Raw genomic sequence first — 17,698 nt, 5'->3', positions numbered from 1 at the left:
TCTCTCTCTCTAGATAAAGAAATAGATTACTTTCTATGGATTTATGTGCCAAATTTCAAGCCTCGATGGATCAAGAACTCGAGATATTAAACATGATTAATTGATAGCTCTTAATGTTAGGTTGATAAAGGATAGGACCCTTAGACTCGTGTGAATTGTATCTAATATTCTTTCAAATTTCCCCGCACTTAGAGAAATGTTGAGCAATCCGTATGGGAATCAAATTAATCCTACTTTTATGATTGGGAGTTCACATGAGATGGATGGGACTAATGTGTAAAAGTGCTAATATTCTTAAGGGAAGAAAAGTAGTAAGTAATGTTAAAGTTGAATAGATAGGAGCCGCAAACTGAGATTATGAGGTGGTGTGATTAACACGTTTCAGTAGGTTTTGTTGCCACAAAAAAGTGCATGATGCAGCTTGTGCTGGTCCCCTCACTCCCACGTCCACGTCGGTGAAAAATTATTGATGATTGGACATTTGGTTTTAAGATGCTTAATCATTTGGTTTTGAGACTTTTCAAAGTGCTATCTTTATCAATATATATTCTACCATGGAATGTTCTCTCTTTTCAACACAATTTATTCCTTTTGTCTCTCTTATTTTTTCTCTACAGATATTCATCAGTTCCACCATTAATTAAACTTCTGTAAAAATCGATCGAGAGAGAGAGATGCAGATCATATGTTTGGAATTTGGAAATGAATTGTTATAAGGTTCTAATTACGTTTTATAAAATCGGAATTCTAAAGTCATCATTCCAAAAGGTCAATTCCATTCCCAAGGCAATCTAATTCAAAGCTAATCAAAATAGAGTCTCTTTAAGCCAATGGGCTCAAGTTTTAGCCTACTGCACTTGTCACTCAGCCTGGTTTCATGTATGTCCGCCCAAAACAATGACCCATTTAGCAGCCCAAGTTGCCCACCTTTTTATATAATTATATATATAAGCAAGCTATTTTTCATCCCATGGGTTATATCATCCCCCGCCGGCCGACTCATGTCTAATGTGTTCGACCCCACATCCATGATTTCAAGGGGAAAGACGTGAAAATCTGCAGCATGACTAATTAATCTCCCCATAAGTGTCTAATAACTTGAATAGACAGGCTTGATCTTTGCTACATGCAAGAATGCCAAGAATCTCATTCGAAATTGCAAGGAATTCTCAGTTGACATTCCCATTGTCGTGCATCCAATTCACCACCATCTCAGAATCGGATTCCTGTTCAACATAATGAAAACTGAGCTTCAAGCACAGTTGAAAATCATCTGGCCGGACAGGCTATTGTTTCAGACATAGCATTAGATTCCATACGATGGTAAGAAGAAAAAGCAGCCAAAGCCACCCCATTTAAGTCCCTAATCACACCACCTCCTCCACAAGGCTCTAACTCTCCTGTGAAACCTGAGATGTAAGCTCCACAAGCCTGCTCGCTCCCCTTGCAAATTGAGCCTCCATTCTAGCAAACATCTCCTAAATCTAAGTAATGATCGAAGATTTTCATCGTCCCTTGACATAGTATAAAATAATTGAAAGATGAGCGAAAAATAACAAATAGTTTTTCAATCATATGATGCGTAAGATAAAATTATGATTAAAAAGATGATGAATATTGTTATTACTCTTCAAAATAGTATGTAACCCCACTATCCAATAAATGAAGTCATGCATTCCCTTTGAGGCCCATGACTGCTTGTCAATACAATTATTATACCAATTCAGGTTTTTTGCTAGCCCTACCTTAATAGACATCGACTTCAGTAGTTTAAGTGAGAGATTCTTGCTTTTTTGTTTTGTTGGGTAGCTAATTAAGAAGATTTACGAAATCTAGCTTGAATTAAGATCTCTCGAGGTTTTTCTTCAAATTCAAAAATCTAAATGAGGGAAAGATAGACATATGAAATGAATTCTAAATTACTTACATATGACTATTAAAATTTTTGGACAATATTAAATGTTTAATAAATATTGTAGGATCTATATCATAAATCTATTTATCTTATTATATAATAAAATCTAGAAAAAAACCATAATGGAACTGTATCCATAAAGTAAAATAACGCAACCAAAAAAAAAAAAAAAAAGAGATTGATTAATTTATTTTATTTTTATGAGCAATATTTCAGCCATACTAAAAAGAGATAGAAAGAATGAGATGAGAAGTCTTGACAAAGACTTTATTCTAACAAATATGGTACCGTTTAGATAGTGAGTTGAGATGAAAATTAATAGTTGAATAAAATTTTATTATAATATTATTTTTTAATATTATTATTATTTTTTAATATTATTATTATTTTGATATTTGAAAAAGTTGAATTATTTTCTTTATTTTGTATAAAAATTTAAAAAAATTATAATAATAAAATAAGATGAAATACTTTCACCATCTAAATGAGATTAATGTGTTTAGAAATACAATCGAAAGGAGTAATGAAGGCAAAAAATTGGTCCAAGCCCATATGTTTTGTATAGAGAACTACCATAAAAGAAAAAACTTTAATGCAAATAATCTCTATTATTTAAGAGTCCTCATAATTCAAGCACACGCATTATCTTACATCTTGTCCCAATTGAATTCCTACCTCTTTATCAATTTAAATAGTATACGTATCCTATCAATTTTCTCTCAAGCATAGTACCAAAAGACTTCCCCATATACGCTCCGATGCTTCTCTCTAGAGATAGAGATGGTAGCGGGGAGAGCAGAGATAGTAGCGAGGGGGCCTCTCGAGACAAACGTAGCCCGTCACATTTTTCTCGGTTTGCTCTTATTAAGTAGCAAATCAATTAAATATAAAGTTGCAAAAGTTATAATGTTGAGTGTTTTTCTCGATGGTTTCGTATAGTACCACCATGACCTTAGATTATGTATGTCATGCCTCCATACCAAATGGAGCCTTTATCCTCAATATGTAAATAAAAACACTAACAGCTTGCCTATAATTTTTAAACAACCCTTAACATCCCAAAATCTTGAAAAACGCAAAAAAGTTCTAAAAAATTCTCCCTCAACCTCGGGCTCTAAGATGTTTGAAAAGAAACTTACAAGTACCTTAAAAGATCTATTTTCTTTTTATAAAAAGCTAGCCTAAATATTTAATAAAATGTTATTTTTTCCAACTTAAAAATTTAACCTAAAAAAAGTAACTAAAATTCAAAAATTCTTATTTTAAAAAAAATACCAACTACTATATGATTTCATTATTGTTTCTTATTCACTTCAACTTATTTCTTGTTTTTCTTGACTATCATAATTCTTTGAATGAATATGAAATTTAATATTAAAAAAGAGTTTTACTATATATAAGTACAGTCGCGTACTAATCTGTGTATCAATACTGATTCATTCATACTTAAAATTTAAATTAACACTATTTTTAATAAAATTTAATTTTTAACTAATCACATCATATTAATATAATATTAATACATAATTATACTTACAACTATATTTTTCTTCAGAAAAACTATAGTTTGTATAGCGTGCCTTGAGCATATTCGAACTGATGAATTATATTGATATGATTTTTAAATCTTTAATGAGATTGCCTGTTTTCTTCATTTTTTCCACTGCCTCTCTCTATTGACGGTCCCGACAGGCAAAAATTGAGATCGGGGCTCCAAATTGGAGCTGAAAATGTGGGATCATAACGCATGGCTTCTGAGCTTCCTCTGCGTCACATTTATGGCGGCTGGTGCGCTGTCCCAAGAGCCCCAGCTTGGTTCCGTTCGTGTTGTGTTCCAGGTTTTTTTTCTCCTTTTCAACAGAGGATCCTGTTTTCACTGGAATAAGATTTTTTTTTTTTTGTTCATTAACAAATGAATCTTTAGTACAAGTGTTCACATCTCATTCTTGATAATTCGTATGTAATTCTATTTTTAGGTCAAAACGTTTCTTTGTTTTTTGTTTTGAATGGGTTTGTTGTGAATGAACTTGTTTAGCTTTCAATTGAGCTGTAATTGCTGATCAAATTCTCACTCAGATATTCCCAGTTCATACTAATCTGTACTGAAGTTGAAACTGCTCTGGTCTAATATTTAAACATGCTAAATCTGTACGATTTTCTTACATGCTTGCAAATGCTTGTCATTTATGAGCCCCTTTTTTTCGCATTACTTTAGTTTGTTTCAATTTAGTTTAATTATTCATTGTTTGATTTATAATTGTGTAAAGCATTTTGCAAGCAGACGAATTATGGTGACATCGAATTTGGTTTCTTCCCGACGGTTGCACCCAAAACCGTTGAGCACATTTTCAAGCTTGTTCGATTGGGATGCTATAATACTAATCACTTCTTTCGGGTAGGTATGAGGGCATTAGATGTATAATTTTTGTTCAAACTTGAAAAGCTGATTGTTGTGATATAGCTATGTGTGTAATGGGAGTACGGGCATATTGTAGGTTGATAAGGGATTTGTAGCCCAAGTGGCTGATGTGGTGGGCGGAAGATCAGCCCCTATGAATGAAGAGCAAAGAAAAGAAGCAGAAAAGACAGTTGTTGGTGAATTTAGTGATGTCAAGCACGTAAAGGGTGTTCTTTCCATGGGAAGGTAATGTCTTCTTTGCGATTTGCAAAGCAACCAAAATTTAGTAATACTACAATACAGGTAAATACTTTCCAGGTAAGCACACCCACCAAAATTGGAGTGTTGACAACTACACAAGTACGAGTTACATTATAATGGCTTAGCATAGAGACAGTTGCAATTGATTGGTTGCTCTGGATAGGAATATAAATTTTTCGGAAAGCAAATTCCTGTTGTTCCTGTTCTGCTTCCCCTTTTTCATCTGTATTTCATTCTGATTGTATCTGATTTTTGTCAGCTTTGTTTAGAATCATCTACAGTGTCACATGTTCTTGTCAGTTTTTTAAGGAGTTTGGTTTTCTAATAAATAAAAGTGGAAAACAATCACTTACTGGAGGTGAAAAGTTGCAAGTGTATTGTTTTCATTATGAACCATTTTTGGGGGTTGGTGCCCTGAAAATAACACGAGTTGATAAGGAATTAGAAGTGCCTATGTATTTTTGAGACATTCTATGGGTGATTGATTGTGAGATTGTCTTAAATAACAAGTTGGAGGGTATAATCTGGGTAGAATAAGTGGTAGACTTGTAGTAGCCTAGTTGTATACTATAGAGGTCTGGATGATGGAAACATATCAATCTTTCTGGTTTCTCTGGAACCTTTGCATTTGGATTGGTTTTAACAAAATGCTGATTTGGGTAGACATACAATATTTCATTTATCTACCATTAAATAATTTAAATTAACAATAAATAAAAATAAAAAGTAGGCTATTACATTAAAAGAAATTTTGGATTATATGCTAGACACTGAATTTTCTTGTCTTTAATTTTGGCCAGTTTGACTACTTGAATGTCTGAAATTCGATGTCTAATACTTTTAAACCAATAACTTTTAATTTTTTTTTAAAGGTAATCAAGAAGTTTTATTCATAGAAGTAAGCAAAGCCCAAGTACATAGGGAGTGTACATGAGAATAACCTAATTAGAGTTTAAAATCGAAACTAGCGGATCATGGACATTCAGCCCATTACAAACAATAGCCAATGCCCATAAGAACAATGTTTTAAAAAAGAAAACTTTAAACTCATCCATTGTTCTCTCGTGGTCTTCAAAGCTTCTATCATTTCTCTCCCGTCAAATACACCAACACATACAAATACGAACCATTCTCCATATTGCTACCACTTGTAAGTTGCCTCGGAGGCCTCTCCAGCTTGCAAGGAAACCCACCAGTCTACCAGGCATGACCCATGACAATCCAATTCTCACGAAAAAATCATCCCACATGGTTCTAGCCACTTCGCAGTGTAAATACAAATGATCTACTGATTCACCATTCTTGTTACAAATACAACACTAGTCCAACACCAGTATCTGGCATTTTCTTAAATTATTAGTGGTGAGGATCTTGTCCAGAGATGCTATCCATATGAACTCATGAAAATACTGGGAGAGCTTTGGAAAAACTGGTCTGCTATGAGCCTATGTGCGCAGCATCATCCTCATTTAGTAGGGCAATCCCCATTCTTTACAAGGTAAGAACTATATATGGTAACAACTAACGTATAACTCCTAACTATTAGCATCTATACATGGTAAAAATAACTATTGAGTATATACAGTTACACATAATAATATAATATCTAACTACATTAACATCCCCTTTCAAATTGATGCTGGTAAGTCAACTAGCAACAATTTGCCGACAAGAAATTGATGCCGCTGTAGAGTCATGGCTTTGGTGAAGACATTAGCTACTTGGAGATTAGAAGAAATGTAAGGAAGAGGTATCACCCAACTTTCCAAGGTATCGCAAATCAATCAACCTCAATGTGCGTAGTGCGTTCATGGAAGACGAGATTGGTTGCAATCTGAATAGAACTAGTGTTATCAGCATGAAGAGGAGTAGAAGTAGCATGAGGAAACCCTAGCTCCTCAAGAAGACCGCGTAGCCATACAATTTCAGAACAAGTAGTTTACATGGCATGACACTCGGCCTTAGTAGAGGATTTAGAAACACAATCTTGTTTCTTACATCGCCAAGAAATTAATGCATCACCTAAAACCATGCACTTACTCGTAATAGATCGCGTGTATCCGGACATCCAGCCCAATCAACATCACTATAGGCAACAAGTTGAAGAGATGAGCCTATAGGAAAGAATAACCCATGAGTAGGTGAACCTTAAAGATAGCGGATGATGCCGAATTGCAACAAGATGGAGATGTCGAGGAGAAAAAATAACTAACTGACCTGATGAACGGCATAGGAGATATCAAGTTGAGTAGTGGTCAAGTAGATAAGACTCCTAACTAGGCGCCGATAGAGAGTAGGATCATCCAGAAGGTCCCTTTCATATTTCCTATATTTGACATTTACCACTATAGGAGAATCAACAAAAGAAGTGTTCGCCAAACTAGCCAAGGTGATAAGATCTTGAATATAATTATGCCGGTTCAAGAAAATACCATTGGTTCGATGATGAACTTCCAGTCCTAAGAAGTATGTGAGCTGGCCAAGATCTTTCATATGGAAAGTTGCATGCAACAGCTGTTGAAGCTTAGTAATCAAACTACAGTCAATGCCAGTAATGATAATATTGTCCACATAAATCAAGAGAAGGACTATACTTGACTCAGACTTGTGGAAGAAGAGACAAGAATCATCCCGACTTTGTGTAAAACTGAAGCTAAGAAGTGTACTAGGAAACTTCTCAAATCAAGTCTGCGGAGCCTGCTTGAGCTCATACAGAGAACGCCATAGCTTACAGACATTATGAGGGGAAGAAGTAGTCATACTAGAGGGAAGCTTCATGTAGATCTCTTCTTGGAGATCACCATGAAGAAAGACTTTTTTCACATCCATCTGATGTAGTTGCCACGACTGTGAAGCGGCAATAGCTAAGATGGTTTGAACCATGGTTATTTTGGCAATAGGAGCAAATGTCCTCTCATAATGTGATACCCCCATATGATAAGATTGAGAGTAGGTGGTGTATGGGATCCTACATTGCTTGGACATGAGAAGTTCTTGCTCTTTATAAGGTTTCAATGGGCTCCAATTGTGTCATTGACTAGTCCTTTTGGAGTATAAGTCATGGGGTTTGAGCCTTCCATTGGGGTGTTACAAATGGTATCAGAGCCTATCTCAAGCAGAAATGTGGGACTTGAGCTGTGCCACCTATAATAGACAGGCCTGACAAGGACGTCGGGAGTTTAATGGGAGTAGATTGTAATACTCCCATATGATAAGATTGAGGGTAAGTGGTGTATGAGATCCCACATTGCTTGGGAAGGAGAAGTTCTTGCTCTTTATAAGATTCCGATGAGGCTCCAATTGTATCATTGACTAGTCTTTTTGGAGTATAGGTCATGTGGTTTGAGCCTTCCATTGGGGCGTTACACATAATTAACCCCAAATTCTTGTTTGTTATCCAGAGCAATGAGGCGAGCTTTGTACTGGTCCAAAAAGCCATCAAAACGAAGCTTTATAGAGAAAACCCATTTACTCCCAATAGGTTTGACTGTAGGGACACAATGAACAATATCTCAAGTGTGATTCTCCTCAAGTGCTTGAAGTTCTGTTTGCATTGCATTTTGCCAACACTCATGTTCCATGGCCTGTTTGTAGCAAGAGGGAATGGAAATAGAGGATAAACCATACCGATCAAGGGATCGAGAAGGACGAGTAGAGCAGTGAAGAGTGGTGGAGGCAGGATCAGGATTAGGCGTTGGGTCAAGATCGTGAGGGGGCACAGAGGTTACACAAAACCATGTTTGAACCTTTCCACAATTGTTGGGGAATCAGAAAAACTAGGCAGAAGAGATAAAGATGTATATGGTAGCTCAACATGAGATGAAAATAAATATTTATTTTCAAAGAAAACCACATTCCTAGAAACTCGTATACAACGAGCATGGGGATCATAACAAACATAGCCCTTTTGAGTTAGAGCATAACCAAGAAAAGCACACTTCCTCCTCACCCTCTAGACCTTGTAGCTCCTCCAAGAAAGAGTGCTTATGTTGCATCATATTGCCAAAAACTTGTTCATTCCATTGCTTTAGATCTTGTTTCATCGCTTTATCTTTCTTGCCATTATCGAGCTTGGAGAGCATTGAAAATTGTAAGAAGACTACCATTGTCTAACCCTATCTACAAAACCTTTAGAGTTTTTTTTTTGATCAGTAAATATGAATTTTATTGTAGAAAGGCGAAGCCAAGTACACGGGACATATACAAGAGCTACACCTATGCTTGAGTGTCTAAAGATACAGGGAAATCATGTACGTTCATGCCATTAAAGTCTATTACAATCAACCAATGGATGAAGAAAAAAAGTTCTAAGCTCATCCATTGTCCATTTATGATCCTAAAAGCTACAACCATCCCTCTCCATCCAGATGCACCACCATAGACAAAATAGAATCATCTTCTACATAGCCGCAATTTGAGAATTACCTTGGAGGTCTTGCTAGCTGGCCAAAAATTCAACAACCCTTCTTGGCATCACCCAAAGGAGCCCCGCTCTAGCCAAAGTAATTCCACAAACTTATAGCCATGTCACAATGCAATAATAGGTGATTCATGGACTCCCCACTTTTCTTGCACATATAACACCAATCCAACACATTGAGTCGGCGTTTCCTTAGATTATCTAAGGTGAGAATTGTCCCTAGTGAAGTTATCCATACAAAAAAGAACAGGCTTTTAGGTCTTCCAAATGTTCTTCCAAGGGAATACTCTTGTAGTATGTTTCATTAGGTACTTAGTACGACTGGACGGTAAATAGGACTTCATCGTCATTTCATTTTCCATTTGAGGTTCCCATGTATATATATCAACAATAGGACTTCCCTCTATGATAGACAATGTTGCCAGTTCATTCTGGCCTCTTCCTTAGCTCGAGACCCCCTCCCCACAGCCACAATGAGCATCCTCAATTTCTACCTCTGTTGGCGGCAGCATCTTTGACAAACCTACGACTAGAGGCCCACCCACTATGTTTTCTGCTCTCGACGATGAGTTCTGTGTATTCATTGGCTCCTTATGGCTCTCTCCACCTTCATCTTTCATGGCACACGTAAGCCTCTTGAGTTTTCTCTCTCCTTTATTAGCCGAATTAAGGGATGGATCAGATTTGGATTGTGCATATCCAGCCTCTATTGCTGTGAGTAACACCATAAATTCATCTTCAAAACCCTCACATGTACTCCCTACACAATGCTTAATCTCAATAGCTTTCTGAATGATCCAATCTGACACACTGGGGTCAAACGAGTTTAAAGGAAGAGGTTCTTCCCCCTCAATGAAAGTCCTACCCCTCCTTGTGTTCTCCCCTCCTTTAATAGGCTCAAATAAAACTAGAGTTCCATTTGTTTCATCCTCACCCACTAAGGTATGGTTTGGTAGTAAAATGAGAATTTTGAGTTTTAAGGTGAAATATTAAAATATTATATTTTAATATTATTATTGTTTTGGGATTTGAAAAAGTTAAGAAAAAGTTGAATTATTTATTATATTTTATATGGGGATTTGGGAAAGTTGTAATGATAAGATGAGAATTTTGAGTTTGGGACGAGAATTTTAAAGTGCTAAACCATACCTAAATCCACCCTCCCAGTTTCATCATACATGTCTTTTTTGGCTACAGTAACGTTTTCCGACATTGGTACAGTAACTAGCAATATGTGGAGGTCGGTTGTCAACACTAAAGTTGCCGGCACAACTTTCTGTGGCATCCCACAGTGTTAAAGACCTCTCAACAACATTTCCAACCCATCTACATGCTTCTCTAGATGGAGTAAGATGTCTGACACCGGGACGTCACCACCGCTGTAGTGGTGGTGGAAAAGTATCCCAAAACCTCCGGCACACAAGTCTATGTCACCCCACAGCACGGTTGCCCTCCCGGTGGTTCGTAATGCTGCATCGATAGCCCCATTTGTGTAGCCTCCTCAGTTGCAGTTGTTACCAGTGCAAATTCTACATAACAGATGTTGTCGAAAACGGTCCCAGACGTCATCAGCACAACGAACCCTGGCCGGTGTTGTACAGGCATTGCTGCTGGCCCAGGTTTGGACATAGAGCCCTTTTCAAAGGAAGGCCCATGTTTTTGCCTCCATTTCATTCTGGTTGGGCTAGTTAGACACGTTTGGCCCATTCCCACCTTCTTTTTGCCTTTATCTTTTCCTTTTCCTTTATCGGGCCTGAGGGATTTAGGCCCATTCCAGAACAACCCATTTCTGACAAACTCTTAGAGTTACCCGTATTTTGTTGGCCTTGGCCTAGGCCCAAGCTTATATCCACTTTACTTATGAGTACTTCCACCACCTTCTTCAGTAAATAAAATTCCTCTTTCAAACAAAAAAGGGACCTTAGCTCTACACTTTCTGCTTTGCCAGCATAGTACAGACCTCCACCCCCTGTTTCTGATATATTGCCTTGACCATCCTTCTCTATAGTTGTGGTGTTCTTTGCATGTCCCGTTTTGTCCTTTTCTCTTAGCTGTAACACCAAGAGGTGACCCATGCCACCCAGCATTGCTGCCCATTTCCTTGGGACACCCATCGCAGCCTCTGCATAAGATTGAACCTGCTTCCCCGTCTCCTTCCCCTTATTTGCCGCTCTTTCCAATTTTAGAGCCAACACTGGTGCCTTGTTTGCCGGGATATGCATGGACAGAGTGTGCTTTATCTCCATGGAAAGGCTCTTCCATCCCCTTCCTTTCGTTCCTGCCGGGATCGCTAGAAGACCTCGACGCCCATTGCCCCCATAGTCTGTAACTTCTAAGAAATGTCCAAAATCGTTAGAATGCCAGTGAGCAAAGAGTGCCTTGGCACCATCACGATACGTCTTGCAAAACTCTTTCTTTCCCTTCGAGAATGGGCATTCTTCCACTGTATTCAGAAGCCAACTAGAGTTGGCATTGCTGAGGACCAACTCCTTAGTAAACTTCCTGTTCCTCTCAGTGATACGAAGATAGTGTCCCCCCTTCAATGATAAAACATAAACTTTTGTCTCTATTAATAAATGAGTAAACAGCTAAAGAAAATTAGTTCCAGCAATGGTCACCAGAGCAGATCAACCATTGTAACAGTGAAGGAGAAAAAGTGTACGGAGAGAAAAAGTGGAGCTTAAACCAGTAACTAAACATTTTTATTTTTAGAACTAGTGAGTATATGATGATGCAATTGGCAGGTATATCATCAGGTCAGGTGTTCAAAGCATACTGTATTTGAAGAGTAAGAACCATTTTATAATACTGGGACTGAGGCACGCTTCATGCTTATCTAATTATGCTAATGAGTTAATCCATGCTGATCTACGCATGACAATAAGCTATTCCATGATGCACTGTAAATCACCAGCGAATAGATGATGATAGATCAAGTTTGGCTAGAATTCCTATTTTATGTTTTCCCCTGAATAGGATTCTCTTGAGGCACATTGTTTATTACATGCAGCATCCATGGTTTGGATTTTCAGCAATATTCATGGTGTAACCAACAATAGTTATTCTTTCATTTGACTTGAATATTTTCTGAACTCCTTTCTTGGATGAGAATGTGATTTGTTGCTTTTTTCTTTGGCGTAGGTTTGCTGATCCCAATAGTGCAGCATCGTCGTTTTCAATGCTTCTTGGTGATGCCCCTCATCTGGATGGACAGGTCCACTAGTTACTTTTTCCAGCTTTGTTGCAAAGATTATTTCAGTATCTCACGTGAAATGATCACTATGGAAATTTCTGTCATGAATATGCTTCAGTATGCTATTTTTGGTCGACTTACTAAAGGTGATGAGACACTGCGAAAGCTTGAGGAACTCCCTACTCGTCGCGAGGGTATTTTTGTAATGGTAATCTTCTCAAGCTTTCAGTTGATCACTCTAAATGGTGGATCACCACTATGGTTATTCAATTTTGCTGATAATCAACTTTACATGACTTGATTATTTGTCTTCATGGTAGAACCATATGTGTATTATAAAATCAAATGAAAAAAAACCAAACCTTGGACTTCAGATGAGATGGTAAAAGGGAGCAGTGGGATTTGATTGGGTCGAAGGAGCAAAACTAACATATCAGAAGAGATATTATTAAAAAAAGAGAGACAATATTGAGTCCACAGGAATGAACCTTTCATTCTGTCATGTGGGGCAGCTTTTACCAGCTATAGTCATGTTAATCATCTAGTTTTTACTTTCTGATGTATGGATCTTTGAGTAGGATTTTTGGCGGACACTACTTGAACTGTGAGTTTCATTGCTCTTGCTTGACACTTATGCAGCAAGAAGCAATAAGACAATGCTATGCTAATTTCTCTGACTTTACTATTCTCCTAAATCTACACGCTATTAGTTCCATCTTCTAAATATGGCCTTCTATTTGTTCAGAAAACCGTGTTGCCTTTTCTTTTATATGTTCTCTGAATCTTATCATTTAAATAAACTTGTTTAGCATTATATCCGTGCAATTAGTCATTCTTGGAACTGAGCTAATAATTATTTTCCTTTTGAACTTTTGCTTTCTTTCAGCCAATGGAGCGCATCACCATCCTGTCATCCTACTATTATGGTGAGAAATAAGCAACCTGTTGTTTAGTTTTGTTTGTGTGTATTGTTGTGCTAACTCAAATTTCATTTCCTTGATATAGATTGAAACACAATGATCGATTGATTTCCTTATACAGATGTTAGCTACATACCTGTCATTTATGGCAAACCATTGTATTGGTCAGATTGCTCCAAGCGGTTATCTATTTTGCTAGAAGTTACTAATTAAAAAATATCATGAGTCTTGACAAGTCTTTTGCTTGAAGAGTCGTTCCATGAAATGTGTGGGTATTCATTTTCCCATTCTGGTACACTTTTCTACTATCTAGTCTACTTTGTATGTATAGTTTTCTGGTTCCTTAAGAAATATAATGCTTCCGTAATTTCCATTGCATGCTTTGTTTTACTACCAGTTTGTTGAGTGATCTTGCCATAGACTATAAATTTACTGTTTACACTGTGTTGATGGTAATGGTGCTGTATCTACTGAGGCAGGGCCTTTTGTCCAGTGATGTAGTAGTTAATACGGAATCTTTTGAAGGTTCATAAAGTAATATGGAATATATATATGGATGCAAACCCAGTAAACTTGGTGCCCCCTCTTTTTTTATTTTTTCCCAATAAATATTATCACCATGCATGTGGTTTAGCATCCATGTGTCAGTTTTAAAATCTTTGTTCATTTTGAACCTGTATGATTATAGTATTCTTACAGCTGTGTTTTGATTATCATAAATCTAAAATCTATGGCTGCGCCTTGGAGAGTCCTTATGCCAAAAATAGCTTTAAAAAAAAAAAAACTCACCTTATTAGTGTCAAAGCCTGGGATGATCATACATGGGATGATCAATCATCTCAATAAACATCTTGGTCAGCTGGAACTGATTTGGTTTTCCACCATGTTTTGCCCGATATGAGATTCGTTCTTTCTTCGTTGTTTTTAAAACTCAGGTATTCATACCATATTCGGTTACAAGGTTTACGTACCAACCCATTTAATGGACCGAATTACCTTAAGTTGTGTGACTCAATGGAAAAGCTCTAGGCAAATATAGATTCTCTTTGCGGAGTTTATAAACAGCGTTGGGTTTTTCAGAAAGCTTTCTTCATATATAATTCAATCTCATGCACAAGTTTCTCTGCTGCCAATTGGTGGAGAGAACATCTGTGTGGACAATTTAAACTGCAAAACAATCTTGGAATATTATGAAGTAGCTTATAGCTAGTAATGATTCTCTCCATTTGAGTAGGGATTACTTAGCCAAACCAGCATGCGACTAAATGCCAATAGTTCTCTTCCCCTGCCCCTCTTAAATTACTATGAGGAACGCCAGTAGTGCTCAGTGGTTTTTGGTTACGATAGGGAGAAACTAGGAGATAATAATGTTCCTAAAAAAAATATTCTACTCACTCTAATTCTTGTTTTGCTTTTTAACCTTTGTTTACATGTACATGTGTATAAAGATACTGAGATGGAGAGCTGTGAAACGGAGAGGTCAATTCTGCAAAGAAGGCTTGCTGCATCAGCTGTTGAAGTTGAAAGACAGGTAATCGAATTAAACATGACTTGTAGGACAGCTGCTTTTCAAAACTTTCGTATGTTAGACTCTTAAAGACAGGACATGTATTGCTTCTTAGTCTGGAGCATTGGCACATGGAAACTCATGTCCAGTTCCCTAAAAGTACAAAATTATTAAGTGTTCTGCATTCAGACACGAAACTTGCACTCACCATTTTTATTTGTTTTACCATCCATGGTTCTTATGCAAGGATACACATACTTGTGATAGATGAACACATGCACACACGCTGTAAACCTTCAATGACAAAGACTGCCTTTTTGAAATCTGACTTTCAGCCATGTTTGCTAATTATCTTTTTAAGTTTATTTGATAACAAAAGCTATGTTAACTGTTCTGATTAAACTTGGACTTGTGCTATGCTTTTTTTTTCTCCTTTTTTCAGAGAATGAAGTGCTTCCCATGATTCTGCAAACATGAGTCATTGAGTCTGAATTCTTAAAGGGTGCTACGATTGCTATAAAGTACCACAGATATTTGTGCTGTTATATATGGAGTTTCGCAAAGATCGGTACTAACGGCAGAGCTCCACGATATTTCCTCAAAAGCGAAAAACCTGTATATTATTTAAGTTTAACAGGCCTATGAATAAAACAAAAATCCAAGAAGCTCGAACTGATATTGCTCGCTTTTGATAAAATCTTTCAGGTTGAAACTTGAATCTTGTAGTTACGTGTCTAACATTATGGTGAGAAGTGGCCTTGGAGTTTGGGATGGCCGAAATTGTTGGTGTTGGAACTTGGATCATTGAGTTAAAAAATAATAACAGGAGAGTTAAACAGAGGGTATTCCTTATATTCCATAGAAGTTAACCTAAATTGTGCAATCAACTTTCTGAAATCGGGGGCTTGGGCCCCCATCCAAACAGGTCAAAGATAGGTTTTTGGGTGCTTGAACTAGACGTCAGCCTGAAAAAATGACTCGCGTTACTGTTTTGGGAAGATTAATGTTAGATGCAATTTTAAGGGGTTAAAAGTCTTTTGCATTTCTTTTGAAGAAAAGTGGGACTTTACATAAAAAGATGAATTTTTTCACGATTTCCAGTATGTCCCACTTTTTTCTAAAAGAGAATTGAGAGATTATTTTTATTTTTTTTTAAAAAAAATTGTAAGACGGTGGAGAAAAATGTGTAGTCATTCCATCGTTATAAACACGTGCGGATACAGCTAAGATGAGCGGTCTATGGTGCAACTAGAGAATTTAAAGAGCCACCGTCCTCAGTGAAGAGATGGTTGTGAGCTGTTTCTGTCAAAAGTAGAAATGCTGGGGATTCCCGTAATGGCAAAAGCTACAGATTCATCATTCCTCTATTGTCCAAAGCAACTGTTTTTTTTTTTCCCCTTATGAGATGTATCACGAGAAAAATAGTATAGAAGAATGAGAATGAAACCGAATCACAAAAAAATAAAACAATTTACCAAAAAAATGAGTTTTTGAAGATGGGTTAGAGGCTCAATATAGATAGTTTTAGAGCCGAGCACCTTCTTAAACAGTTTTACTTATTATCTTTTAAATTAAATTATGTCACGTGAATGATATATAATGTAAATACATTCAAATATAATTATTCATCCATATGATAGATCGAAACAAACAATTTCGATGAAAACGATCGATCCGACAATTTTAGTTGTTACAAATCCCGGTTCAAGAAACATAAGCATGTGGGCTGCCTTCAACGAAGCCTGCTTCTTTAAAGGCAGAAAGCACATGGTAATGTACTTCAAAATAATTTTTTATTTTAAAAACTGTTCCTTCTGAACAAACTCCTGTCCTGAAAAGGGGAAAAAAAGGGTCATCTGTACTAAAATGTTATTTCACAATCAAGCAACAGCCACATTAACAAAGAACATATTCAGTGGTAATGAGTCCCACCGATAGATCAGCGTCTGCATCATGAGTAGTAGTACTTAGGCGGACTTGAATCGTCTTTAACTCAAGTGCCCATGTCCTGAGGGGCCGGGAGCATACCCACATGATCACTAGAAAAAAGTGGCAGCAGCCTGTGGTAATCTGTACTAAAATGTTATTTCATCTACATGGGTTGTTGCCCTTGTGTGCTTTGAGGCTTTTTGCCATACAACAATCCCACAATCACATGAAAATGATCATTCTGCCATGATCTGTGGTCCTAAGTCCCACCTCCTTTTGTTCTTATCCTGCAACCATTAATGAATCGAATTAGGTACCGCGTAAACCAGGAAATTAGTTAAAGAAATTATCCATTTGAGAGTACTGAGAAACTACGTACACGGAACGTTAGTTTTGACAGGATTTATGTTCTAGGGGATAGCACTTAAATGGAGAAGAAATTAATGGTTCTGCAATATGTTGAATTTGAATTGCATGTCCACATGCATATAGTCCACGACCCCACATGCATATAAATATATATGTATATATGTGTATGTATGTGTCTGTGTGTGTTTTGGGAAGAAAAATGATGCATGTCTGCGTAATATATGTCCTGACTTTCTATTCTCACCTTAAATTAATGGACAGAAAAACTATAAGCGACATTTAGTCTAAATAGAATATGTGATATTCCGTTCTGCCTGTGATAAGGGTAGACAGTGTATAAAATCCATAATAATGCTTATAAATGAGATTAAGTTTTTGCTCTTTATAATGGTTCTAATAAGGCTTTATTTATATTATTGACTAGTACTAATTTTAAAGTATATGTATATAGGCCAAATATATGTTGTAACTAGCATAACTCATTTAAATGGAAAAGAAATGTTTGCATAAATTAACCGTGATAAGCAATTTTCTTCCAAAAACATGCACCGACATATATAATCGACATACACGCTTGAATTCATGGGAAGAGCATGAAATGGAGGTGGTCTGTCGGAGGTGTGAAAGCACTTTAATTGGTCAGCAGTTGGGTGGCTAATGCCAAAATCTTTTGGATTGTTCTTAACTTCGAAGACATTTGCCATCAACGACTTGTTTAAGTGAATTTCGGCCTACAGACTACTGAGGTTAACGACAAAGGCCGGAGAGGGTTCGGATTTTAACATT

At 36.9% G+C, this 17,698-nt stretch overlaps 1 protein-coding gene across 2 annotated transcripts; it reads left to right on the top strand.

Annotated features, from left to right (window-relative positions):
• The first annotated feature begins 3,541 nt into the window (after window positions 1–3,541).
• LOC122313470 (peptidyl-prolyl cis-trans isomerase CYP23) lies at window positions 3,542–15,468 on the top strand. 2 transcript variants are annotated; one of them, XM_043128518.1, is made up of 8 exons: window positions 3,542–3,753; window positions 4,183–4,310; window positions 4,411–4,559; window positions 12,136–12,208; window positions 12,306–12,395; window positions 13,074–13,113; window positions 14,556–14,638; window positions 15,057–15,468. In XM_043128518.1, exons 1-8 carry the CDS (start codon window positions 3,663–3,665, stop codon window positions 15,075–15,077), a joined length of 675 nt encoding a protein of 224 aa, XP_042984452.1. In that variant the 5' UTR covers window positions 3,542–3,662; the 3' UTR covers window positions 15,078–15,468. The 2 variants fall into 2 exon arrangements, with proteins under 2 accessions (XP_042984452.1, XP_042984451.1); XM_043128517.1 differs by having other exon boundaries at window positions 3,543–3,753; window positions 4,197–4,310.
• The last annotated feature ends 2,230 nt before the right edge of the window (window positions 15,469–17,698 follow it).

Source organism: Carya illinoinensis, chromosome 6, assembly GCF_018687715.1.
Source record: "Carya illinoinensis cultivar Pawnee chromosome 6, C.illinoinensisPawnee_v1, whole genome shotgun sequence".
In the NCBI taxonomy this organism is placed as follows: Eukaryota; Viridiplantae; Streptophyta; class Magnoliopsida; order Fagales; family Juglandaceae; genus Carya; species Carya illinoinensis.
The sequence above is the reverse complement of the archived record's forward strand: the minus strand, read 5'-3'. Positions and strand labels throughout refer to the sequence as shown.

Excerpts from the sequence above, each read along its gene's own strand:
- LOC122313470 (XM_043128517.1), top strand. The coding sequence starts at position 3,646 with ATGTGGGATCATAACGCATGGCTTCTGAGCTTCCTCTGCGTCACATTT. Across the intron at positions 3,754-4,196 it reads CCGTTCGTGTTGTGTTCCAG|ACGAATTATGGTGACATCGA; the intron begins GTTTTTTTTCTC and ends TTTTGCAAGCAG. Across the intron at positions 12,396-13,073 it reads GCGAGGGTATTTTTGTAATG|CCAATGGAGCGCATCACCAT; the intron begins GTAATCTTCTCA and ends GCTTTCTTTCAG.